This window comes from Borostomias antarcticus, assembly GCF_949987555.1.
Source record: "Borostomias antarcticus genome assembly, chromosome: 16".
Lineage (NCBI taxonomy): Eukaryota > Metazoa > Chordata > Actinopteri > Stomiiformes > Stomiidae > Borostomias > Borostomias antarcticus.
In genome coordinates, this window is record NC_140249.1 from 2,200,100 (window position 1) to 2,220,099 (window position 20,000).

Genomic DNA, 20,000 nt, shown 5'->3' on the forward strand with positions numbered 1-20,000 from the left:
CCTGACAGCCTCACACACACACACACACACACACACACACCCCCACACCCACACCCACACCCACACACACACACACACACACACACACACACACACACACACGAAAGGATGTACCTGTCCCGACAGTGGTAGGCCCTGTGTGAAGCTAGCCTGGCTGTGTGTGGACGACTCCATGTCGCTATCGGACATCTCGCTGCCAGAGCGCGCTGATGTCACACTGCTGGTCATCCCCGGACCCATGGAGAAGAACATGTCTGAGAGAGGACACACACACACGGTCACACACACACACACACACACACGGTCACACATGCACACACACGGTCACACACTGGGAATGTATGGTACTGTACACACTAGGGATGTAACGATCACCGGTATAATGAGAAACCACGATAAAATCTGATTGAATTTATTGCGATAAAATCATCACTAAAACCGTGTTTAATTTCCCAGCTTTGAAAAACTCACTGTAAATACTGTCCAGCATCAACCGAAGTTAGTAACAGTCTCCAACTTCATACCGTTACATCTCTACTACACACACACACACTCTCTCTCTCTCTCTACAGCCACGCGCACACACACACACACACACACACTCTCTCTCTCTACAGCCACGCGTGCACACACACACACACACACACACACACACACACACACACACACACACACACACACACACACACACACACTCTCTCTCTCTCTCTCTCTCTACAGCCACGCGCGCACACACACACTCTCTCTCCCTCTCTCTACAGCCACGCGCACACACACACACACACTCTCTCTCTCTCTCTCTCTCTCTCTACAGCCACGCGGTCTGTTTCCTAGCAGGGCTCTCTGGTGTGCTGACCTGCGCGGTCCGGGCCGCTGAGGTAGGGGTCCAGGTGGGGGTCCCAGTCCCAGTCCAGGTCTCCGTCTCCTGGGCTGGAGCTCAGCTGCTTGCTCAGGTCCTCCTCAATCAGACGCAGGTCGTCAGAGTCAAGGGGTCTGCTGTGGACCCCAACGCCCTTACCCTCCGGCTCTGATGATAACAACAATAACAACAACAATAATAATATACACTGGCTCTTTGTAGCAGCTCGCATCCAGTTTAAAACTCTGGTACTAGCCTACAGGGTAATCAAAGGAAGAGCTCCCTCCTACCTCCAGGCCATGGTCAAACCCTACACCCCCTCCAGACCGCTACACTCTTGCTACCTCGGGTCAAAACGGTCACGGCTCTTCTCTGTCCTGGCCCCGCAGTGGTGGAACGAACTGCCCACTGACATCAGGACAGCAGAGTCGCTGCCCATCTTTCAACGCAGGCTCAAAACTCGCCTCTTCAAGAAGTACTACCAGGATCCTCCCTCTTAAACACCTATTCGTATATATATAGCCATTCACCATTAACCCATATATATATATATATATATATATATATATATATATATATATATATATATATATATATATTACCCATACACTACTAACCCATATATATACTGTATAACCCATACACTACTAACCCACATAAAAATAGACCAAAATAATGATGGCTCAGTGCTGTTGTATAACAAAAATCACACATTCAAGGTGGTGCTGTTACAATGAATATGCGGCCTCGTACCTACGATCAAATCACAGCCTGCTCATACTCAGTATGACAGCACTCCCTCTCGGCTGATATTGCTTAAAGGTACCCCAAGGAGTTTATTTTTGGTTACGAAACAGTCTCATTTTAATGTGGGTGAATCTACATTACCCACACTTGTTTATGTGCCCATTTTCGACAAATATTGTTTCTTCTATGTAGTTTCTTTTTAGATTATTATTTTGTGGTCGGGTCGTTCAGAACTTCCTTGGAATGACGAAACGATTTACTGCAGTAGCCTACGACAAGCCTAGTAAGCCTACGACAAGAGACAGCGCGAGCAAATATGACCGTTATATATTGTCAACAGTAACGTTACTAGTAAGATCTATGTAATTACCTCGTCATGGGAAATGTAGTCTTTTTGGGCGGAAAACACTTCCGCTTCCCGAAACTCCTCGTAGGGCCTTTAAGTGTGTGTTTGTATAGGGAGACCTATGTAAGGTGTATATGTGTGTGTGGGGGGTGGGGGGGATATGTGTGTGTGTGTGCTGTAGCAGTGTACCTGTCTCGATGCAGAGGGCAGACAGCAGGTCCGTCAGGTGCACTATCTGGTCAGGAGAGAGCAGCAGGTGGAGACAGCCCACCTTCCCATCCAGCTCCAACTGAGGGAGGGAGAGAGAACTGAGTATGTGCACAAACTAAACTAAAGCACCCCACACACACGCACACACACGCACACACACGCACACACACGCACACACACCTTGGGCCCGGGCAGCATGTCGTTCTGTTTGATCTTGACCGTGGTCTCCATGAACCCGGAGCAGCTGCCGATGATGAGGGGCTGCTGGTGGTCCTGGGGGGCGGGGGACGGAGTGCGGGGGGGGTCCTCCTCTTCATCCTCCTCCTCCTCATCCTCCTCCTCCTCCTCGCTGGCTGAAGCTGTGCCCGGGGGGTCCTCTGCTAAAGGACGCCCCTGCGGAGGAGACGGAGCTCTGTGATTGGATAGAGCTTGTGGTCGTGTGTGTGTGTGTCTGTGATGGACTTGTGACCAACATGTGCAGTTTGTGATTATAGTGTCTATGTATCTATATGAAGGGTGAATGTGTGTGTGTGTGTGTGTCAGGGTTTCCGTTAGCCGGTAATTACCGTTTTTTGTCCGGAAAAATCCGTTGAAGTCCGATATATTAAAATCTCTCCGGTCATAATGTCCGGACAAAATAATTCCCCCTAATTGTATTAGGCTTACAATAGGCTACAATTAAATTTCCATATATTATGATTCCTTTTGAATATAAAAAAATGAATAGGCCAATTCATTTTGTACATGTTGCGTAACCTCTTGCACTTTTAAATAAAAATGTTCTATATCTAGACATGCATTGTGGCATTTCTTTATTTAGCCCAGCCCGCCTATCAGTTGTTTCTCAACAGTTATGTCCTCATCCTCATAGCCTACTGCGATGTCCGTGGTAATAATGACGCTGTTTTATTGATAAAAAGGGTAAAACTGGAAAGAGAAATTGGTAAACACATATTAGGCTACTGTCGCGAATCCCAAACCAATTAGCCTACATCCTCAAATCCGATTCATGCAATTGAAATAAACATTCATGTTCTAGCCTAGAGTAGCAATTCAAAGGTGACTATTTTTGTGGCTGTGCAATTAGCCTACATATAGGCCTAGCGCATGGAATCATGACAGCCTATCACACATTTAATCATATGGATGCGAAACAAGACAATAAATGGCATATATAAGCTACACAACAGCCAATCACCGTGACAAACACCTATAATAGGCATATTATATTATAATGACCGGAATTTCTCCAGTTTGTCCGGAAAAGTCTAATCTTCCCGGACACATTGACCGGTACCAATTTTCTCTAACGGAAACCCTGGTGGGTGTGTGTGTCCGGGAGAGTGTGTGTGTGTGTTAGTACCAGAGAAAGGGCTTGTGTGTGTGTGTGTGTGTGTGTGTGTACCTGTGGCCCGCCCGTGTTCTCGTACAGCAGCTGCAGGGCGCTGAGCTGCAGGATCTTGTGCAGGAAGGCGGGCGGCTGGTGGAGGTCCACGGGCGTCTGGCTGCTGGGGTCTCTCACGGCCTCGTCGCAGTACTCCAGCCTGCCGGCGCCGCGGCGAGCAACACACAACAATACAGGTTAGTCTCTCTCTCGCCAGTCTCTCCGCCGCCCAAAGTCTGGAGGCGTCTCCATCCAAAACCGTCGCTAGAACAGCGCGGAAAACCGACGCGACCAATCAGAACCACTGCCTACATCTCTAAAGGGTGATGCTCTTTTTTTTATTTGATTGAATAACGGCGTGCACAAAGACATCGTAAAACAGCATCAGTTTCCCTTTACAGAAGTGTAGAACATCACCACAAAACAATGACTGAGCACAAACTATTTGAAAAAAGACAAAGACAAAAACAGAAAAAAAAGAACAAGCGTCATAACATGCATCCAAAGTGATCAAAAAAGAAAGTGACCAAGAGAGCGTCCTGCCCAGATCTCCAACAGGGTGAAGGACCCGCCTCTCCAGACATCCTCCAAACAAACTGGACTGGAGAATCAAAACAAAACTAATCATTCACCGCCCCATCAGGAAGGACCGCCCTAAAGACCTTGGCTTGGTTCTGCAATGCAGCTTTTTTTTTTTTCAATCTCTCAAAATTGTTTCCACCCATTTTTAGTGAAGAAACCTGGATGAATGTCTTCAGCCTCTAGTTGAGCGCTGCGTTTAGAGACCGACTCGTGAGTCGAGGAGCAGGTAGCAAACCCTCAACCCTCTCTCTCCCCGAGACCCACATCCCTCAGTGTGAACCTCCACCCTCAAACTAGCTTTATGGATGATCACAATCCAAATCACATTTGTTGGCCTAAGTAGGTTAACATACCAACTATGGTCTTAAAAGGACAATGCTCGTTTTTGACAACCTGGACCTTATTTACGACATATTATAAGACGTTTGACTCACCGAGATCACTTTGGTGTAGTTCGGAGGCATGTAGAAGAAATTTAAAATCCAGCGCAAGCCAGTATATCCATGTATTTTCTGCCGCGAAACGGTTGTTTTCATCAATCTGTCTTCATGAATCGCTAGTTGTGCTTACATAGAGCATAGGCCTGTGGTGGTTTTTCACATGCCTCTGTAATATGATCTTTAGAAACGTCTTTCGAAACGAAATAGCTTCCTCGCACAGCGTGCAATCGTTACTCCAGCACGCTGTGCGCATGCCTGCTGGAGCAAGTGAGGAAGCTATTTCGTTTCGAAATACGTTTCTAAAGATCATATTACAGAGGCATGTGAAAAACCACCACAGGTAATATGAGGTAATATGTCATAAATAAGGTCCAGGTTGTCAAAAACGAGCATTGTCCTTTAAGCTAGCTAAGCTGTTGGGGGGGGGGGGGGCGGGGTCTAAGGAAGGAAACAGGCCTCACTGATACCTGAGGACAGGAAACAAGGAGAGGAGCTACAATATGTGAGACTGACACACTCTAGTCAAATGTAGAGTTGTTGTATTTGTGTGTAAGTGTGTGTGTGTGTGTGTGTGTGTATACCTACCATTTGATGTGCACCTCTAAGGCGATGCCCGTGTCCAGGTCCTGGGGCTGGTGCTCAATGCGGACGATGGTGTCCAGGAAGGTGACTTTGATCCGACGCAGCACTGCACACACAGTAAACAACAATGTCGTATATCTGTATCCTGTATTACATCAATCATATACTGTATTACTCTCATGTTGTAATAATTTTATTAGAATAATGAATAAACTTCACTTTACTAGGAACATAAGGAGTTTAACATGTGAGTTAAAACAGATGTTCTTTGTCCCTGAGTCAATAAGACAGCAAATGGTTGCTTGTGAAGTGAGTATAGCCTACAGTTTGTAACATGATCCTAGGGGGACACAGAAAGCCCCTGTATCCGAGGGGGGCAGAGCTAATCTGATGCAAAGACCATTCAGTTGACCGTTTGGGACAATGCATGTGTTAATGAACATTCCTTGTATGCAAATTTGTTTGTCATCTGATTCCTGGCCTGAACCCAGGATATAAAGTCGGCACCTCGATGACAAGGTCAGCTCAATAAATTGTTGATTCAACGTTTTTGGCCTCCTTGAAGTTCTGTTCCACACAAAGATTATGCTTTTGAAATACACTACAACAACAACAACGATGGATCGTATTCGCAAAGTGAAGCTCTTCAAAACAGGGGGACTCAAAGATAGGGGAGCGTATGTATGAGTATAATCTCAAAGGAGCCGTGATCCCAATCAGGATGTATGAGATGTTGAGACTGAATTGAGGAAGCATAATGTTAGTTTAGGACTTGCAAATATGACCGCCTGAAACACACATGCTCTCTCTCTCTCTCTCTCTCACCCGTCTCAATGGTTTGTGCGAACATCTCCAGCCCCTCCAGTGCTGCGGGCGGCTCCTCGGACGCCTCAGGGGGGTCCTTCAGGCACTCCTGGGCCAGCTGCATGCTGGAGGTCATGGAAGAGGACCAGCCTTGGGAATCCCAGCCCCCACCTAAAGACAAAGGATATAATGACTTGCACTCCCCCGTTGCTCGCGATACTAGGCTCATAAATGACTCATGGGCTCTCCTGTATGACTGCCAATTCATATTGTCCAACACAATCACATGGAACCCATTTTGGGTGTTGTTGTGCGAGGCCTTTGGTGGAGAGAGCGTCATGGAACCTCCCTGCTTATTTGTTTAGCTTAGTCAGAAATACTGTAAGCCTCGGTGCACCTCTTCCCAAGTATCATTACCACCCACAACTACCCTCAACTACCCACAGTACAATGACAGCTATGCAGAGGAATTCAGAGAACAACCAGGTCACAAAGGGACCGTCATCAGTCTCTCGGACGGCCTGCTATGCGGGGAGGGAACTCACTGGTCCGATACTTGGGCCGACATGTTATCTGGAGGCCAGAAACAACAAGGGTGCAGTGGTCGGTCACAAGCGCCGCCCAGGGAATTGTCACAGTTATACTGTTCACGAAGCCGTCCACAATCTCCAGAGGTGCCCCGATGGATTCCAACAGCTCGTTGACCGCCTGGGGGTGAGGAAGAAAGGACAGGGGGTGACGTGAGAGAGACATTTAGGGTGCGATTGGATCAACATTGGCAGGGGTGGTGTTAAGTGGAAAGCAATGTCTTGGGATGAAACTGAACATGATCGCAGCCTACCCACTGAGCAAAGACACGTCTAGAAGATGTCTTTTAGACGTCTTTTTCGGACGTCCAAAGACATCCAATTAGGAGCCAGAATGAAAGTTTATTTTAGACGTTCAGATATTGAACCCGTTCTGCACGTCCACAGACGTCTTAGAGGGGTCCAAGCCAGACGTGTGAATATTGAGGGGTCCAGCAGACGAACAAACGGGGTTCAGGACCGACGGACGTTATTAAGACATGATCTGAACGTCTCCCTGACGTTGCGTGTTTGCTGGGTAGCGGGCCATTAAGTTATTTTATTTATTATAAGGAGGGTGCAGTAACGTTTAAACCCTTTCACACACCAGTACTGACGTGAGTGACCCTTCTTGGGGTGATTTATTCCTAGATGTCGGGTCATGTTTTTCTTCTAGGAACCGCTGTTCCATGAATTCGTGGGACGTGACGCGGACATTTGTTGTTATTCTTACGTCCAAAATTGCGAAATAGTTGCTTGAGCCATGAGGCACATAAAGGAGCACACCTTCTCGATGGTCATGCCGTGTTTGGACGAACTTACCCCAACATCGAGGTTGATTTTCGTGATGACCCCACTGCCGTTGTAGAGGTCCAAACTCAGCTGTTCCAGACTCAGTCTTTCCTGGAGGAAGTGTCCGAGGTAGTGCTGCAGGAGGTACCGACAGGCCCGCTTCTTGATCGAGCCCGACCAGGGGAACAGCCAGCGAGACATGGGGCCAGAGAGGTCGGGGTGGGGGAGAGAAGAGCTGGACGAGTGTGAAAACGCTCCACTGTCAGCTGCATAACAAGGAAAACAAAGTGTACTACGAGCTGAGCTGGCTGGGGGGCTAAGGAAGGGGGTTAACCGTTACTCTTCGTCTCCCTTTGAATAAAACCAAAAATCCTTTGTGTCAAGACCGATGAAGGTCGAGTTTCGTTTAAGGAGATGTTATTCTTGCGATCTTTGCTTGTTTTAGTTCATCGTTTTACTATATTTGTATAAAAACAGGGTGACGAGTCCTTTCGCATATCTCCAGTTTCAGGGTTGTTTATTGTTTTCATACGTGAACTGATGGTATGGCAGGGACGGGCGGTGCGTCATTGCGTCATGGTCACCAAAACCCGGAACAGGGAGTGAAATAGACGCCATCTTTGGAAGGTCGGTTTTAAGTGCTTGGTTTTGAGAGACCCATGGGGCTATGGCTATAGTCTACCATGCTACAAACCTTTTCTTAAAACTAAGTGAAATATAGTAATTAGTAATGAGACAGTGTGTGCTTTATGTACCCCCTTCCCCCAAATTCCAATAATAAAAAGGCGTAAACAACACTGACTTTATTCCTATGAAAACTATATACAAACATTTTAAAACTTAATTTTATCAAACAAAGAACAGCTGTGACACAATAATAGTCAGACTTCTTGAAGCATATTCTACTTCCATAAAACTAAGGCAAACAAAAACAGGATCAAAAAAGTCCATATAAAACTATGCAATAATATTTAATAATTAAACTCAATAATCCACAGTAAGTAGTGTCCAACTATTCACTTTATGAAAGCGACATCTGGGATCTTGCCATCAGTCTGTGGGAGAGCAGAACATCTCTGTTAGATCAAGTGAGAGATGTCAAAGTATACAATTTGAAAGTGGTAGACCATAACTCACATCAAAATGTACAAGTCAGTAGCAACAACCAAAAAGTGTATGAAATCACAGTCGACTGATGTTACCTTCAGTTGCGTGAAGATCTGTGCGGCTCTGTTGAAATCCCACTCGTTGTCCTGAAGACACCTGAAACAGAACCGGTCGACGATTAAGAAATGCCGAATAATTCTACACGACATAAAAGGAGCAGAGTATCAATTCACTGCTCCAGAATCTAGATCCCTAAGGATCCACACAGATCCACCCATGAACACACACACACAAACACACAACATTTACTTCTGGGACCACTCCAGGTTCATCCCGGACGTGAGGGAGAAGGCGTGGAGCATCTCCTGCTGGGCGGCGGAGAGGCTGGGCACGGGGCTGCTGGAGGGCGTGGGCGCCGGGGCCACGAACGCTCGCCGGAGCTCCTCTGTGGTCGCGCTGCGCACAAACAGCTCATCGTTCACTATGGACAGACTGAAGAGGAAGACGGACAGTTCAATCTTTAAGGTCCAGTTTTATGTTTGCTTTTTGACTTATGAGGATCGAAGTTTTAGGCCTCGTTTCATCCTTATATCTCGTTTTCAGAGAGCAATGGAACATGTATTTCCTATTTTACACAGGGAACCTGGCCAAGAGATCAGTTTCAAGATACATAATGTGGTTGAACCACATATGGCTTATTCGAAATAAAGAGCAGAAGCTGGAACAATTACACAACCAGCACAGACAGCACAAACAACCAGCACAACCAGCACATTCAACCAGCACAAACAGACAGCCCCCCTTTAAACGGAGGAGGGGGAACTAGGGACCTCATTAGCCTTACCCAGAAGTCCCAGCAGGCACAGCGATGAAGACCCGAGAGAAGGCCCTGACTGAGTCTCCAGATTTGCCATCAACTGGAGGAGGGAACGGACCAATCAGGGCACACCGGTTAACAAAATTCACACCTAACCCTAAACCTAACCTCACAGACTGCGCTAATATGTTCTCAGAATAGCAAGTGTAGTTTACGACCGCGGGAACAACACCTACCTTCTTTGAACACTCCGCTGACTGTGAATGACAGTAATGTGCTCTGGAAAAGAAAGGTGAGCCCAGATTAAACCCACAACAAACAGTAGGAAAGCAAACAAGAACAGTATGCAGAAATCCCACAATGCCTTACTGTGTACGTGTTGACGTCAACGTTGAAGGAAGCTGTGTCATGTTGAGTTTTCGGGAGCTCGTTGAGTAACGCCACAACGTTTAGGCGCGTGTGTTTGAGCAAGCGGAACCGCGCAGCTGAGGGGAGCGTTAAAAGGTGCACACAGAGTGAGACACAATTGAGAAGCCTGTTCAAGGGTCTTTAGACTCCATTAAATGCTAAAACGTTAATTGGGATACTCACATGGCTCTTTGATCCTCTTGAGATTCCTATTGTCTTTATGGTACTCTCCCAGACTGCATCTGTAATGCAAAACAAGTGTTACTGTTAAGTCTTACGTGTGCATATATATGTGTGTGTGTGTGTGTGTGTGTGTGTGTAATCTCTACCTGGACGGATTCTGGTTGGAGTAGGGTGTGCTGAGTGAGAAAGAGGCACCATCATGGTAGGCGTCCAGAAGAGGCTGTCTGTCCCCCGCGTCGTAGATGCTGTAGTACCTGACAGGGAGAAGACAACATTTACATATATAGACCGGCAGGGAGAGGACAACATTTACATATATAGACCGGCAGGGAGAGGACAATATTTACATATATAGACCGGCAGGGAGAGGACAACATTTACATATATAGACCGGCAGGGAGAGGACAACATTTACATATATAGACCGGCAGGGAGAGGACAACATTTACATATATAGACCGGCAGGGAGAGGACAACATTTACATATATAGACCGGCAGGGAGAGGACAACATTTACATATATAGACCGGCAGGGAGAGGACAACATTTACATATATAGACCGGCAGGGAGAGGACAACATTTACATATATAGACCGGCAGGGAGAGGACAACATTTACATATATAGACCGGCAGGGAGAGGACAACATTTACATATATAGACCGACAGGGAGAGGACAATATTTATATATATAGACCGACAGGGAGAGGACAACATTTACATATATAGACTGGCAGGGAGAGGACAACATTTACATATATAGACCGGCAGGGAGAGGACAATATTTACATATATAGACCGGCAGGGAGAGGACAATATTTACATATATAGACCGGCAAGGAGAGGACAACATTTACATATATAGACCGGCAGGGAGAGGATTATATATATATGACATTTACTCACTGTTGCAGAAACCGCAAGATGAGGACCTTGATTTCATCAGAACCAAAACAGCTGCCCTGGAGTGGTGAGAGGAGACAGCATCGTCAGACCCTCCCCCAACCCTCACACCCTCTTCCCACCCTCACACCCTCTCCCGACCCTCACACCCTCTCCCAACCCTCACACCCTCTTCCCACCCTCACACCCTCTCCCAACCCTCACACCCTCTCCCAACCCTCACACCCTCTCCCAACCCTCACACCCTCTCCCAACCCTCACACCCTCTCCCAACCCTCACACCCTCTCCCCACCCTCACACCCTCTCCCCACCCTCACACCCTCTCCCAGCCCTCTCTCAACCCTCACACCCTCTCCCAGCCCTCTCCCAACCCTCACACCCTCTCCCCACCCTCACACCCTCTCCCCACCCTCACACCCTCTCCCAGCCCTCTCTCAACCCTCACACCCTCTCCCAACCCTCACACCCTCTCCCAACCCTCACACCCTCTCCCAACCCTCACCCAACCCTCACACCCTCTCCCAACCCTCACACCCTCTCCCAACCCTCACACCCTCTCTCCCAACCCTCACACCCTCTCCCCACCCTCACACCCTCTCCCAACCCTCACACCCTCTCCCAACCCTCACACCCTCTCTCCCAACCCTCACACCCTCTCCCAACCCTCACACCCTCTCTCCCAACCCTCACACCCTCTCCCCACCCTCACACCCTCTCCCAACCCTCACACCCTCACCCAACCCTCACACCCTCTCCCAACCCTCACACCCTCCCCCAACCCTCACACCCTCACCCAACCCTCACACCCTCTCCCAACCCTCACACCCTCTCAACCCTCCCAACCCTCTCCCGACCCTCACACCCTCTCCCAACCCTCACACCCTCTCCCCACCCTCACACCCTCCCCCAACCCTCACACCCTCCCTACCCTCTCCCAACCCTCACACCCTCTCCCAACCCTCACACCCTCTCCCAGCCCTCACACCCTCTCCCAACCCTCACACCCTCTCCCAACCCTCACACCCTCTCCCAACCCTCACCCTCACACCCTCTCCCAGCCCTCACACCCTCTCCCAACCCTCACACCCTCTCCCAACCCTCACACCCTCTCCCCACCCTCACACCCTCTCCCAACCCTCACACCCTCCCCCAACCCTCACACCCTCCCTACCCTCTCCCAACCCTCACACCCTCTCCCAACCCTCACCCTCACACCCTCTCCCAGCCCTCACCCAACCCTCACACCCTCTCCCAACCCTCACAACCTCTCCCAACCCTCACACCCTCTCCCAGCCCTCACACTCTCTCCCAACCCCTCTCCCAACCCTCACACCCTCTCCCGACCCTCACACTCTCTCCCAACCCCTCTCCCAACCCTCACACTCTCTCCCAACCTCTCCCAACCCTCACACCCTCTCACACCCTCTCCCAACCCTCACACCCTCTCCCAACCCTCACACCCTCTCCCAACCCTCACACCCTCTCCCAACCCTCACACCCTCTCCCAACCCTCACACCCTCTCCCAGCCCTCACACTCTCTCCCAACCCTCACACTCTCTCCCAACCTCTCCCAACCCCCACACCCTCTCCCAACCCTCACACCCTCTCCCAACCCTCACACCCTCTCCCAGCCCTCACACTCTCTCCCAACCCTCACACCCTCTCCCCACCTCTCCCAACCCTCACACCCTCTCCCAACCCTCACACCCTCTCCCCACCCTCACACAACCCTCACACCCTCTCCCAACCCTCACACAACCCTCACACCCTCTCCCAACCCTCCCCCAACCCTCACACTCTCTCCCAACCCTCACACCCTCCCCCAACCCTCACACCCTCTCCCAACCCTCACCCAACCCTCACACCCTCTCCCAACCCTCACACCCTCTCCCAACCCTCACACCCTCTCCCAACCCTCACACCCTCTCCCAACCCTCACACCCTCTCCCAACCCTCACCCAACCCTCACACCCTCTCCCAGCCCTCTCCCAACCCTCACACCCTCTCCCAACCCTCACCCAACCCTCACACCCTCTCCCAACCCTCACACCCTCTCCCAACCCTCTCCCAACCCTCACACCCTCTCCCAGCCCTCTCCCAACCCTCACACCCTCTCCCAACCCTCACCCAACCCTCACACCCTCTCCCAGCCCTCTCCCAACCCTCACACCCTCTCCCAACCCTCACACCCTCTCCCAACCCTCACCCAACCCTCACCCCCTCTCCCAACCAGCTGAAGAGAAGCCACAAACCCCGATCCAGTGAGCAGACGGGCTGCTACGTGTTCAGTGTGTTGGTGAGCTGAGTTCTTACCTTGCAGGGGGGGATGATGGTGGTGGGGGTTTCCACATCAAAGCCTATTGGAGGGGGGAGGTCGTGGCCGTCCTGCAGAGCAGCAAAGACAACACCAAAACACAGAGCAGTGAGAGATCCTGAACAAAGATGGAAGAGATGGCCTTATATTCAAAGCAATACACAGGTATGACGCTTCCAGGGATGTGATTGGCTAACCCATCTGTACACGTCATAAGAAATGGCGGACATCATCATCAATGGACAAGAGTTGAGACGTGATATTAGAAAGGGCGGTAAATCTTGAATAGGTTTCAGGGACAATGGAACAAAGGAAGGTTACTGTAGGCCAGACTGAAGGTCTGGGGTGTCGACCTCCTGGAGAGGTCATCCTGTTATAAATGAGGTTAGCACAGCTAGGGGTTTTGCATGTGAAAGGTTGAGGGAGGTAGGAGTGAAACTACAATTTCTATGACAGACTAAAGAGAAAAGGCACATTCAACACAGAGCTTAACCAACTGGGTGGTTAAAAATGTTTTGTTTCAATGTAAAATAACATTTGAAAATCTGGTAGCCCTACCCACACAGCTAAAATTATACAAACATGGGTTAGTAATTTAAGGCAATCATTCGCCAGTTAAATGGTTTGGCTAGAAATTTGAAATTTTGCAACTTTTATAATGCCCTGCAGTGCAGCTACTTTGTTTCTTGTTACATTTCGTTGTTAACAGAAGATTGAATAAAATATCGAAATATTAATGAGAACATTTTATGTTTATTTGGGGTAAATTAAGTGTTATATTAATTAATCAATAAAATAATAATTAAAATAATTGTTAGTCGTCAGATTAATCGACTAATCGAAAATATAAATCGCTAGATTAATCGTTAGAAAAATAATCATTAGGTGCAGCCCTAGTGTCTGCTTCCTACTAAGCCGGAGTGTTACGGGGCATTAGGTGACTCGTCAGTGATAATCCAGCACGGTGCTCAGATCCACAAAAAGGGGATCCTGGTTTGCTTTGAGCGCCAGGAATAGAAGCAGGAAGTTGATTATTATCCCCGCTGCCTCCGTTAACGACCAGGGAGATAGAGGTAATGATTAAAGAGCTGCGCAGCTGGAGGCGTAATGGTGGCCAGGAACTAGTCAAACAGAACAACATTTACACAAGACAGGCCTTACCAGTTTGAGAAGCCTGGGGAACCTCTGTCTTACGGCACTGGTACAAAAGAGAACAAGAAGGGTAAAAACACCACACACACACACACACTCATCAAGCACACGTCAGACCTTATTCTTTTATTCTTATTCACGCTCTCAGTCACAAAATACTACATGCTGTACTCCTTAGACCAGTTACATTGTGTCAGACCAGTTACATCATGTCCTCAGATACACAGAATATCATCAACAAAAACAACTGCCAGGTCTGTCATTTCCATAAGGATGAGCGGTACTCTCCACCGTCAGCACAGCACTGAATACGAATACTATTCTGTTGTGAGTCCTCTCCATTCTCCTCTTCAAACACAATATTCACAGTCTAGTCTCATGCCGTCCCCTGCGTGAGCTCGTCCCCCGCGTGAGCTCGCCCCCTGCGTGAGCTCCCCCCCCCCACCCAGAGTGGACTTACCTGGCCTCGTTTACTCACCAGCAGATTTACCCAGAGGGCAACATACTGAGCTTCTGCCACAGGAACAAGCACACACACAGTCCTCTCATCCTCACTCTCAACGCGCTTTTCTCACACACACACACACACACACACACACACACACACACACACACACACACACACACTCCCCCCCCCCCCGCACACAATAATCTCCCCCATGCACACATGACTCAAGTGTTCTTTAACATTTATATCCAGCTGTTAATAAAGTGGGGAAGGTTAATGCATGTCGGGTCCATTCTACCACAGAAGAAGAAGAATGTGAGAGAAGGAAAGACAGCGAAGGCTGAACCCAGCAGCCCCAGAACAGACCAGCCAGAGCGCTCCGCCAGTCTCTAGAGGCCCAACGCACAACTAGCCATCTGCTTCCTCCTCCTCCTCCTCCTCCTCCTCCTCCTCCTCCCCATGGCGGGTGCTGTGAGCGTGAACTAGACCGTGTCCAGTGGAGCGGCCATTCCTGAAAACGAGTGACTGACTACAGCCGTCTACTCAATTTGGACCCCGGTGTCTGGACGCAGGGCTGAAGCAGTAATGAAGACGGCCCTGGTCTTGATCTCTCTCTGTCTGGTTGTGGATCCCAGCCTCAGCGTGGGAACAGGCAGGTTTCACATGGGAGCTTCTGAACACCCAACCAATGGGAATTTCACACACATTTACCGTGCTAAAAAAAAAAAAGAGGCACGTTTCCCATCGTCCATTTTGCTCCTGCCTCCCCCTCGCCCAGAGGGAAGCAACCCACATTTTGTTTTCTAAACCACTGAGAGCTGCCATTGCCTCCGTAACAGTCAAGGACGACCCCTTGCTACGAGGCCGCTTGACTTGACCATGTTTTAGTCAGCGTCAGTTTGTTGACATCACTTTCCCCTCTCCTTCTCAACCCAATGGCTTCCGTCTGGCTGCAGTCTCCTGCTGTGGCACTTCGTCTCCTCGCCATCGGCCGTCGGACCAGTAATCGTGACTGTGCCTGCCTTAGGTTGTCCCGGTAACTCAAGGTGGGATCTTACCCGTCATTGGCTAACCAGCCTTCCCTACTGGCCATATTATGCAGCGTGCCTATTGGATGAGGATTGTGGTGAATGAGGATTGTGGTGAGAAGGGAAAAGACTTTTATTGGTCTTAGTCATCAGAGGCAGAGTCCAAACCCTCGTCAATTTCAGAGAATAGGACTGTCATCGGTAATTACAGTATCTACTGTAGATGGGAATTTCACTCAAAGGTGTTTTGAGTGGGTTTGGTTCCCATTCTGGATTTTCTCCCAGACAGTCCCTGACCACAGTGTTGGAAAAAAAATCCTATTCATATAAAAGTACAATGGCAATAAAGGTATTGTGATTGTGACTAGCTGAGCCATGCAGCGTCACTGGATCACGGAGCTTAAAGAAGGCTACGCTGAGATTAGCAGGGAGACGCTCTGGTTCGTCAGCAGTGGGGGTGATGAGAACAACAGCACTGACTGAATGAAGACAAGACCCTGCAGAAGCACTGACGGAATAAAGATAGTTATTAACGACAGGGAGAAGACAGGACAAGCCCCTCCGCTCACGCTGGAAAGGAGAAACAAAACTTTGAGTGACGCCATTTGTGAAGCCTTTCTTTGAGGACCACAAACCTGTTCCTCCCTGTGAAAACAAGGGAACACAGAATGTGTGGAACTGAACTGGGAAAAGAAAAGAAGTGATCAAAAGGCCTGGCCAGGAAGCAAAAATAGGAAAATATTTACAGTTAATATTTACAGTTCCTCAACACCCAAAAGCACACAGCCACACACACGCTCTCAGATGGTACAGATGACCATACTGTACAATTTCTTCTCTCCTTTCAACATAGCTGGCTACCCAGTCCCTTTCCTGTCGCTTTTACACTATGAAAGAAGAGATACACCATAGCCATCTATCCGTTTCAAACATCCAAACCCTCAAACTCTTCACAGATACAACAGGTGCTCATCCAGGCCCTGGTCATCTCCCGCCTGGGCTACTGCAACCCCCTCCTTGCTGGGGCCCCGGCGTCAGCCATTAAACCCCTGGAACTTGTCCAGAAAGCTGCTGCTCGCCTGGTGTTCAACCACCCCAAGTTCTACCACACAACTTCCCTCCTCCGTTCCCTACACTGGCTCCCTGTAGCGGCCCGCATCCAGTTTAAAACTCTGGCGCTAGCCTACAGGGCAATGAAAGGAACAGCCCCCTCCTACCTCCAGGCCATGGTCAAACCCTACATCCCCTCCCGACCGCTACGCTCTGCTACCTCGGGGTGACCCGTCACTCCGAGGCCCCTGCGGTCGATCGACACGGTCACAGCTCTTCTCTGTCCTGGCCATGCACCGGTAGAACGAACTGCCCGCTGACGTCAGGACAGCAGTCGCACATTTCGTCAAGACGTACTACAACGATCCTCCCTCTTAAGCACCTATTGTATTTTAGATGGCTATTCTTCATTTTGCCTCCAGCAGTAGATTATGCTCTTAGTTACTTGTTTTAGAAAGGAGATGCACTTGTGAGTTCTGGTGAGTAGTAGTACTTTGGCTTTTCCTACGTTAAATGCAATTATTGTTAGTCGCTTCGGATAAAAGCGTCTGCTAAATAACTGTACTGTAATGTAATACAGAGTCAAATGGGTCATCGCTCATAATAGTATTTGTCAGTATTGCAACATTGCCTACAGATCTACACTCCCATGGGGATCCATTGGTAAGGGTTTAATAATTCTTCCTACACACGTCCCCTCCGGGCTAGCCCCAACAACCCCACACTGACCTGATGGGCTAGCCCCAACAACCCCACACTGACCTGACGTAGGAGGGCTGGTCCTCCGGGCTAGCCCCAACAACCCCACACTGACCTGATGGGCTAGCCCCAACAACCCCACACTGACCTGATGGGCTAGCCCCAACAACCCCACACTGACCTGATGGGCTAGCCCCAACAACCCCACACTGACCTGACGTAGGAGGACTGGTCCTCCGGGCTAGCCCCAACAACCCCACACTGACCTGATGTAGGAGGGCTGATCCTCCGGGCTAGCCCCAACAACCCCACACTGACCTGATGGGCTAGCCCCAACAACCCCACACTGACCTGACGTAGGAGGGCTGGTCCTCCGGGCTAGCCCCAACAACCCCACACTGACCTGATGGGCTAGCCCCAACAACCCCACACTGACCTGATGGGCTAGCCCCAACAACCCCACACTGACCTGATGGGCTAGCCCCAACAACCCCACACTGACCTGATGGGCTAGCCCCAACAACCCCACACTGACCTGACGTAGGAGGGCTGGTCCTCCGGGCTAGCCCCAACAACCCCACACTGACCTGATGGGCTAGCCCCAACAACCCCACACTGACCTGATGTAGGAGGGCTGGTCCTTGAAGAGGTCACACAGAGGGTTCTGCTCCAACCACAGCTCAACCAACTTCAACCCTTTCAACCGATCCAGGTCACGCTCCGACTTCAGCTGCCCAGTACAGAGGACAGCAGATAGAAACCCAGAACAGAGGAGGACAGATAGAAACCCAGAACAGAGGAGGACAGATAGAAACCCAGAACAGAGGAGGACAGATAGAAACCCAGAACAGAGGAGGACAGATAGAAACCCAGAACAGAGGAGGACAGATAGAAACCCAGAACAGAGGAGGACAGATAGAAACCCAGAACAGAGGAGGACAGATAGAAACCCAGAACAGAGGAGGACAGATAGAAACCCAGAACAGAGGACAGATAGAAACCCAGAACAGAGGACAGATAGAAACCCAGAACAGAGGAGGACAGATAGAAACCCAGAACAGAGGAGGACAGATAGAAACCCAGAACAGAGGACAGATAGAAACCCAGAACAGAGGACAGATAGAAACCCAGAACAGGGGACAGATAGAAACCCAGAACAGAGGACAGCAGATAGAAACCCAGAACAGGGGAGGACAGATGCAGAGAAAGAGAGGAGTTGAGGGTTGAGCAGCGAGGACATGAACAGATAGATGGTGTGTTTGTTTTGTTATGATAAAGATAAGAGAGCAAACAAAGGAAAATATGAAGTGGGAAAAGTGTGTACACATTTTTTACAAATGGAAAAAAACAAATGCATCCAGCAGGCAAGATGGAGGCCAAATAAATAAAGGCTAAATAAAGAAAATGGAGGCTCTGTCCCTGGGCTGGGCTGGGGAGTGCTACCTGCACATCTCTGGATGCTGTTTACTACTACAGTCAGACAGGGTGTGTGTGCTGGTCAGGGTTGGGCCGGCCGGTCAGACAGGGTGTGTGTGCTGGTCAGGGTTGGGCCGGCTGGTCAGACAGGGTGTGTGTGTGCTGGTCAGGGTTGGGCCGGTTGGTCAGACAGGGTTTGTGTGCTGGTTGGTCAGACAGGGTGTGTGTGCTGGTCAGGATTGAGCCGGCCGGTCAGACAGGGTTTGTGTGCTGGTCAGGGTTGGGCCGGTTGGTCAGACAGGGTTTGTGTGCTGGTCAGGGTTGGGCCGGTTGGTCAGACAGGGTTTGTGTGCTGGTCAGGATTGAGCCGGCCGGTCAGACAGGGTGTGTGTGCTGGTCAGGGTTGGGCCGGCCGGTCAGACAGGGTGTGTGTGCTGGTCAGGGTTGAGCCGGTCAGACAGGGTGTGTGTGCTGGTCAGGGTTGGGCCGGCCAGTCAGACAGGGTGTGTGTGCTGGTCAGGGTTGGGCCGGTTGGTCAGACAGAGTGTGTGTGCTGGTCAGGGTTGGGCCGGTTGGTCAGACAGGGTGTGTGTGCTGGTCAGGGTTGGGCCGGTTGGTCAGACAGGGAGTGTGTGCTGGTCAGGGTTGGGCCGGCTGGTCAGACTGTGTGTGTGTGCTGGTCAGGGTTGGGCCGGTTGGTCAGACAGAGTGTGTGTGCTGGTCAGGGTTGGGCCGGTCAGACAGGGTGTGTGTGCTGGTCAGGGTTGGGCCGGTTGGTCAGACAGGGTGTGTGTGCTGGTCAGGGTTGGGCCGGCTGGTCAGACAGGGTGAGTGTGCTGGTCAGGGTTGAGCCGGCTGGTCAGATAGGGTGTGTGTGCTGGTCAGGGTTGGGCCGGTCAGACAGGGTGTGTGTGCTGGTCAGGGTTGGGCCGGTCAGACAGGGTGTGTGTGCTGGTCAGGGTTGGGCCGGTCAGACAGGGTGTGTGTGCTGGTCAGGGTTGGGCCGGTCAGACCGGGTGTGTGTGCTGGTCAGGGTTGGGCCGGCTGGTCAGGGTTGGGCCGGTCAGACAGGGTGTGTGTATTGGTCAGGGTTGGGCCGGTCAGGGTTGGGCCGGTCAGGGTTGGGCCGGTCAGACTCACCTCGTTGTGAGACAGATTGAG

The 20,000-nt window shown here is 50.1% G+C and overlaps 2 protein-coding genes across 2 annotated transcripts in view; both read right to left on the minus strand.

The window, feature by feature from the left end:
• Positions 1-7,817, minus strand: part of atg2a (autophagy related 2A) — a 20,508-nt gene extending 12,691 nt beyond the window's left edge. Inside the window, 9 exon segments of the mRNA XM_084451015.1 lie at positions 115-254; positions 857-1,027; positions 2,142-2,241; positions 2,343-2,555; positions 3,568-3,706; positions 5,154-5,256; positions 5,976-6,125; positions 6,500-6,662; positions 7,343-7,817. Of these exon segments, the coding sequence (XP_084307141.1) occupies positions 115-254; positions 857-1,027; positions 2,142-2,241; positions 2,343-2,555; positions 3,568-3,706; positions 5,154-5,256; positions 5,976-6,125; positions 6,500-6,662; positions 7,343-7,513 (1,350 nt within the window). The 5' untranslated portion in view covers positions 7,514-7,817.
• A 302-nt stretch (positions 7,818-8,119) lies between these two features.
• The window catches only part of nxf1a (nuclear RNA export factor 1a), a 17,778-nt gene continuing 5,897 nt past the window's right edge, over positions 8,120-20,000 (minus strand). The window contains exons 9-21 of the mRNA XM_084450659.1: positions 19,980-20,000; positions 18,044-18,153; positions 14,208-14,244; positions 13,046-13,117; positions 10,734-10,789; positions 9,974-10,081; positions 9,828-9,886; positions 9,606-9,721; positions 9,473-9,515; positions 9,264-9,336; positions 8,729-8,911; positions 8,515-8,575; positions 8,120-8,367 (exon numbers count right to left, since the gene is read on the minus strand). The exon at positions 19,980-20,000 is cut by the window's right edge and continues 87 nt beyond it. Of these exons, the coding sequence (XP_084306785.1) occupies positions 8,329-8,367; positions 8,515-8,575; positions 8,729-8,911; positions 9,264-9,336; positions 9,473-9,515; positions 9,606-9,721; positions 9,828-9,886; positions 9,974-10,081; positions 10,734-10,789; positions 13,046-13,117; positions 14,208-14,244; positions 18,044-18,153; positions 19,980-20,000 (978 nt within the window). The 3' untranslated portion in view covers positions 8,120-8,328. The remainder of the gene's footprint in view (positions 8,368-8,514; positions 8,576-8,728; positions 8,912-9,263; positions 9,337-9,472; positions 9,516-9,605; positions 9,722-9,827; positions 9,887-9,973; positions 10,082-10,733; positions 10,790-13,045; positions 13,118-14,207; positions 14,245-18,043; positions 18,154-19,979) is intronic.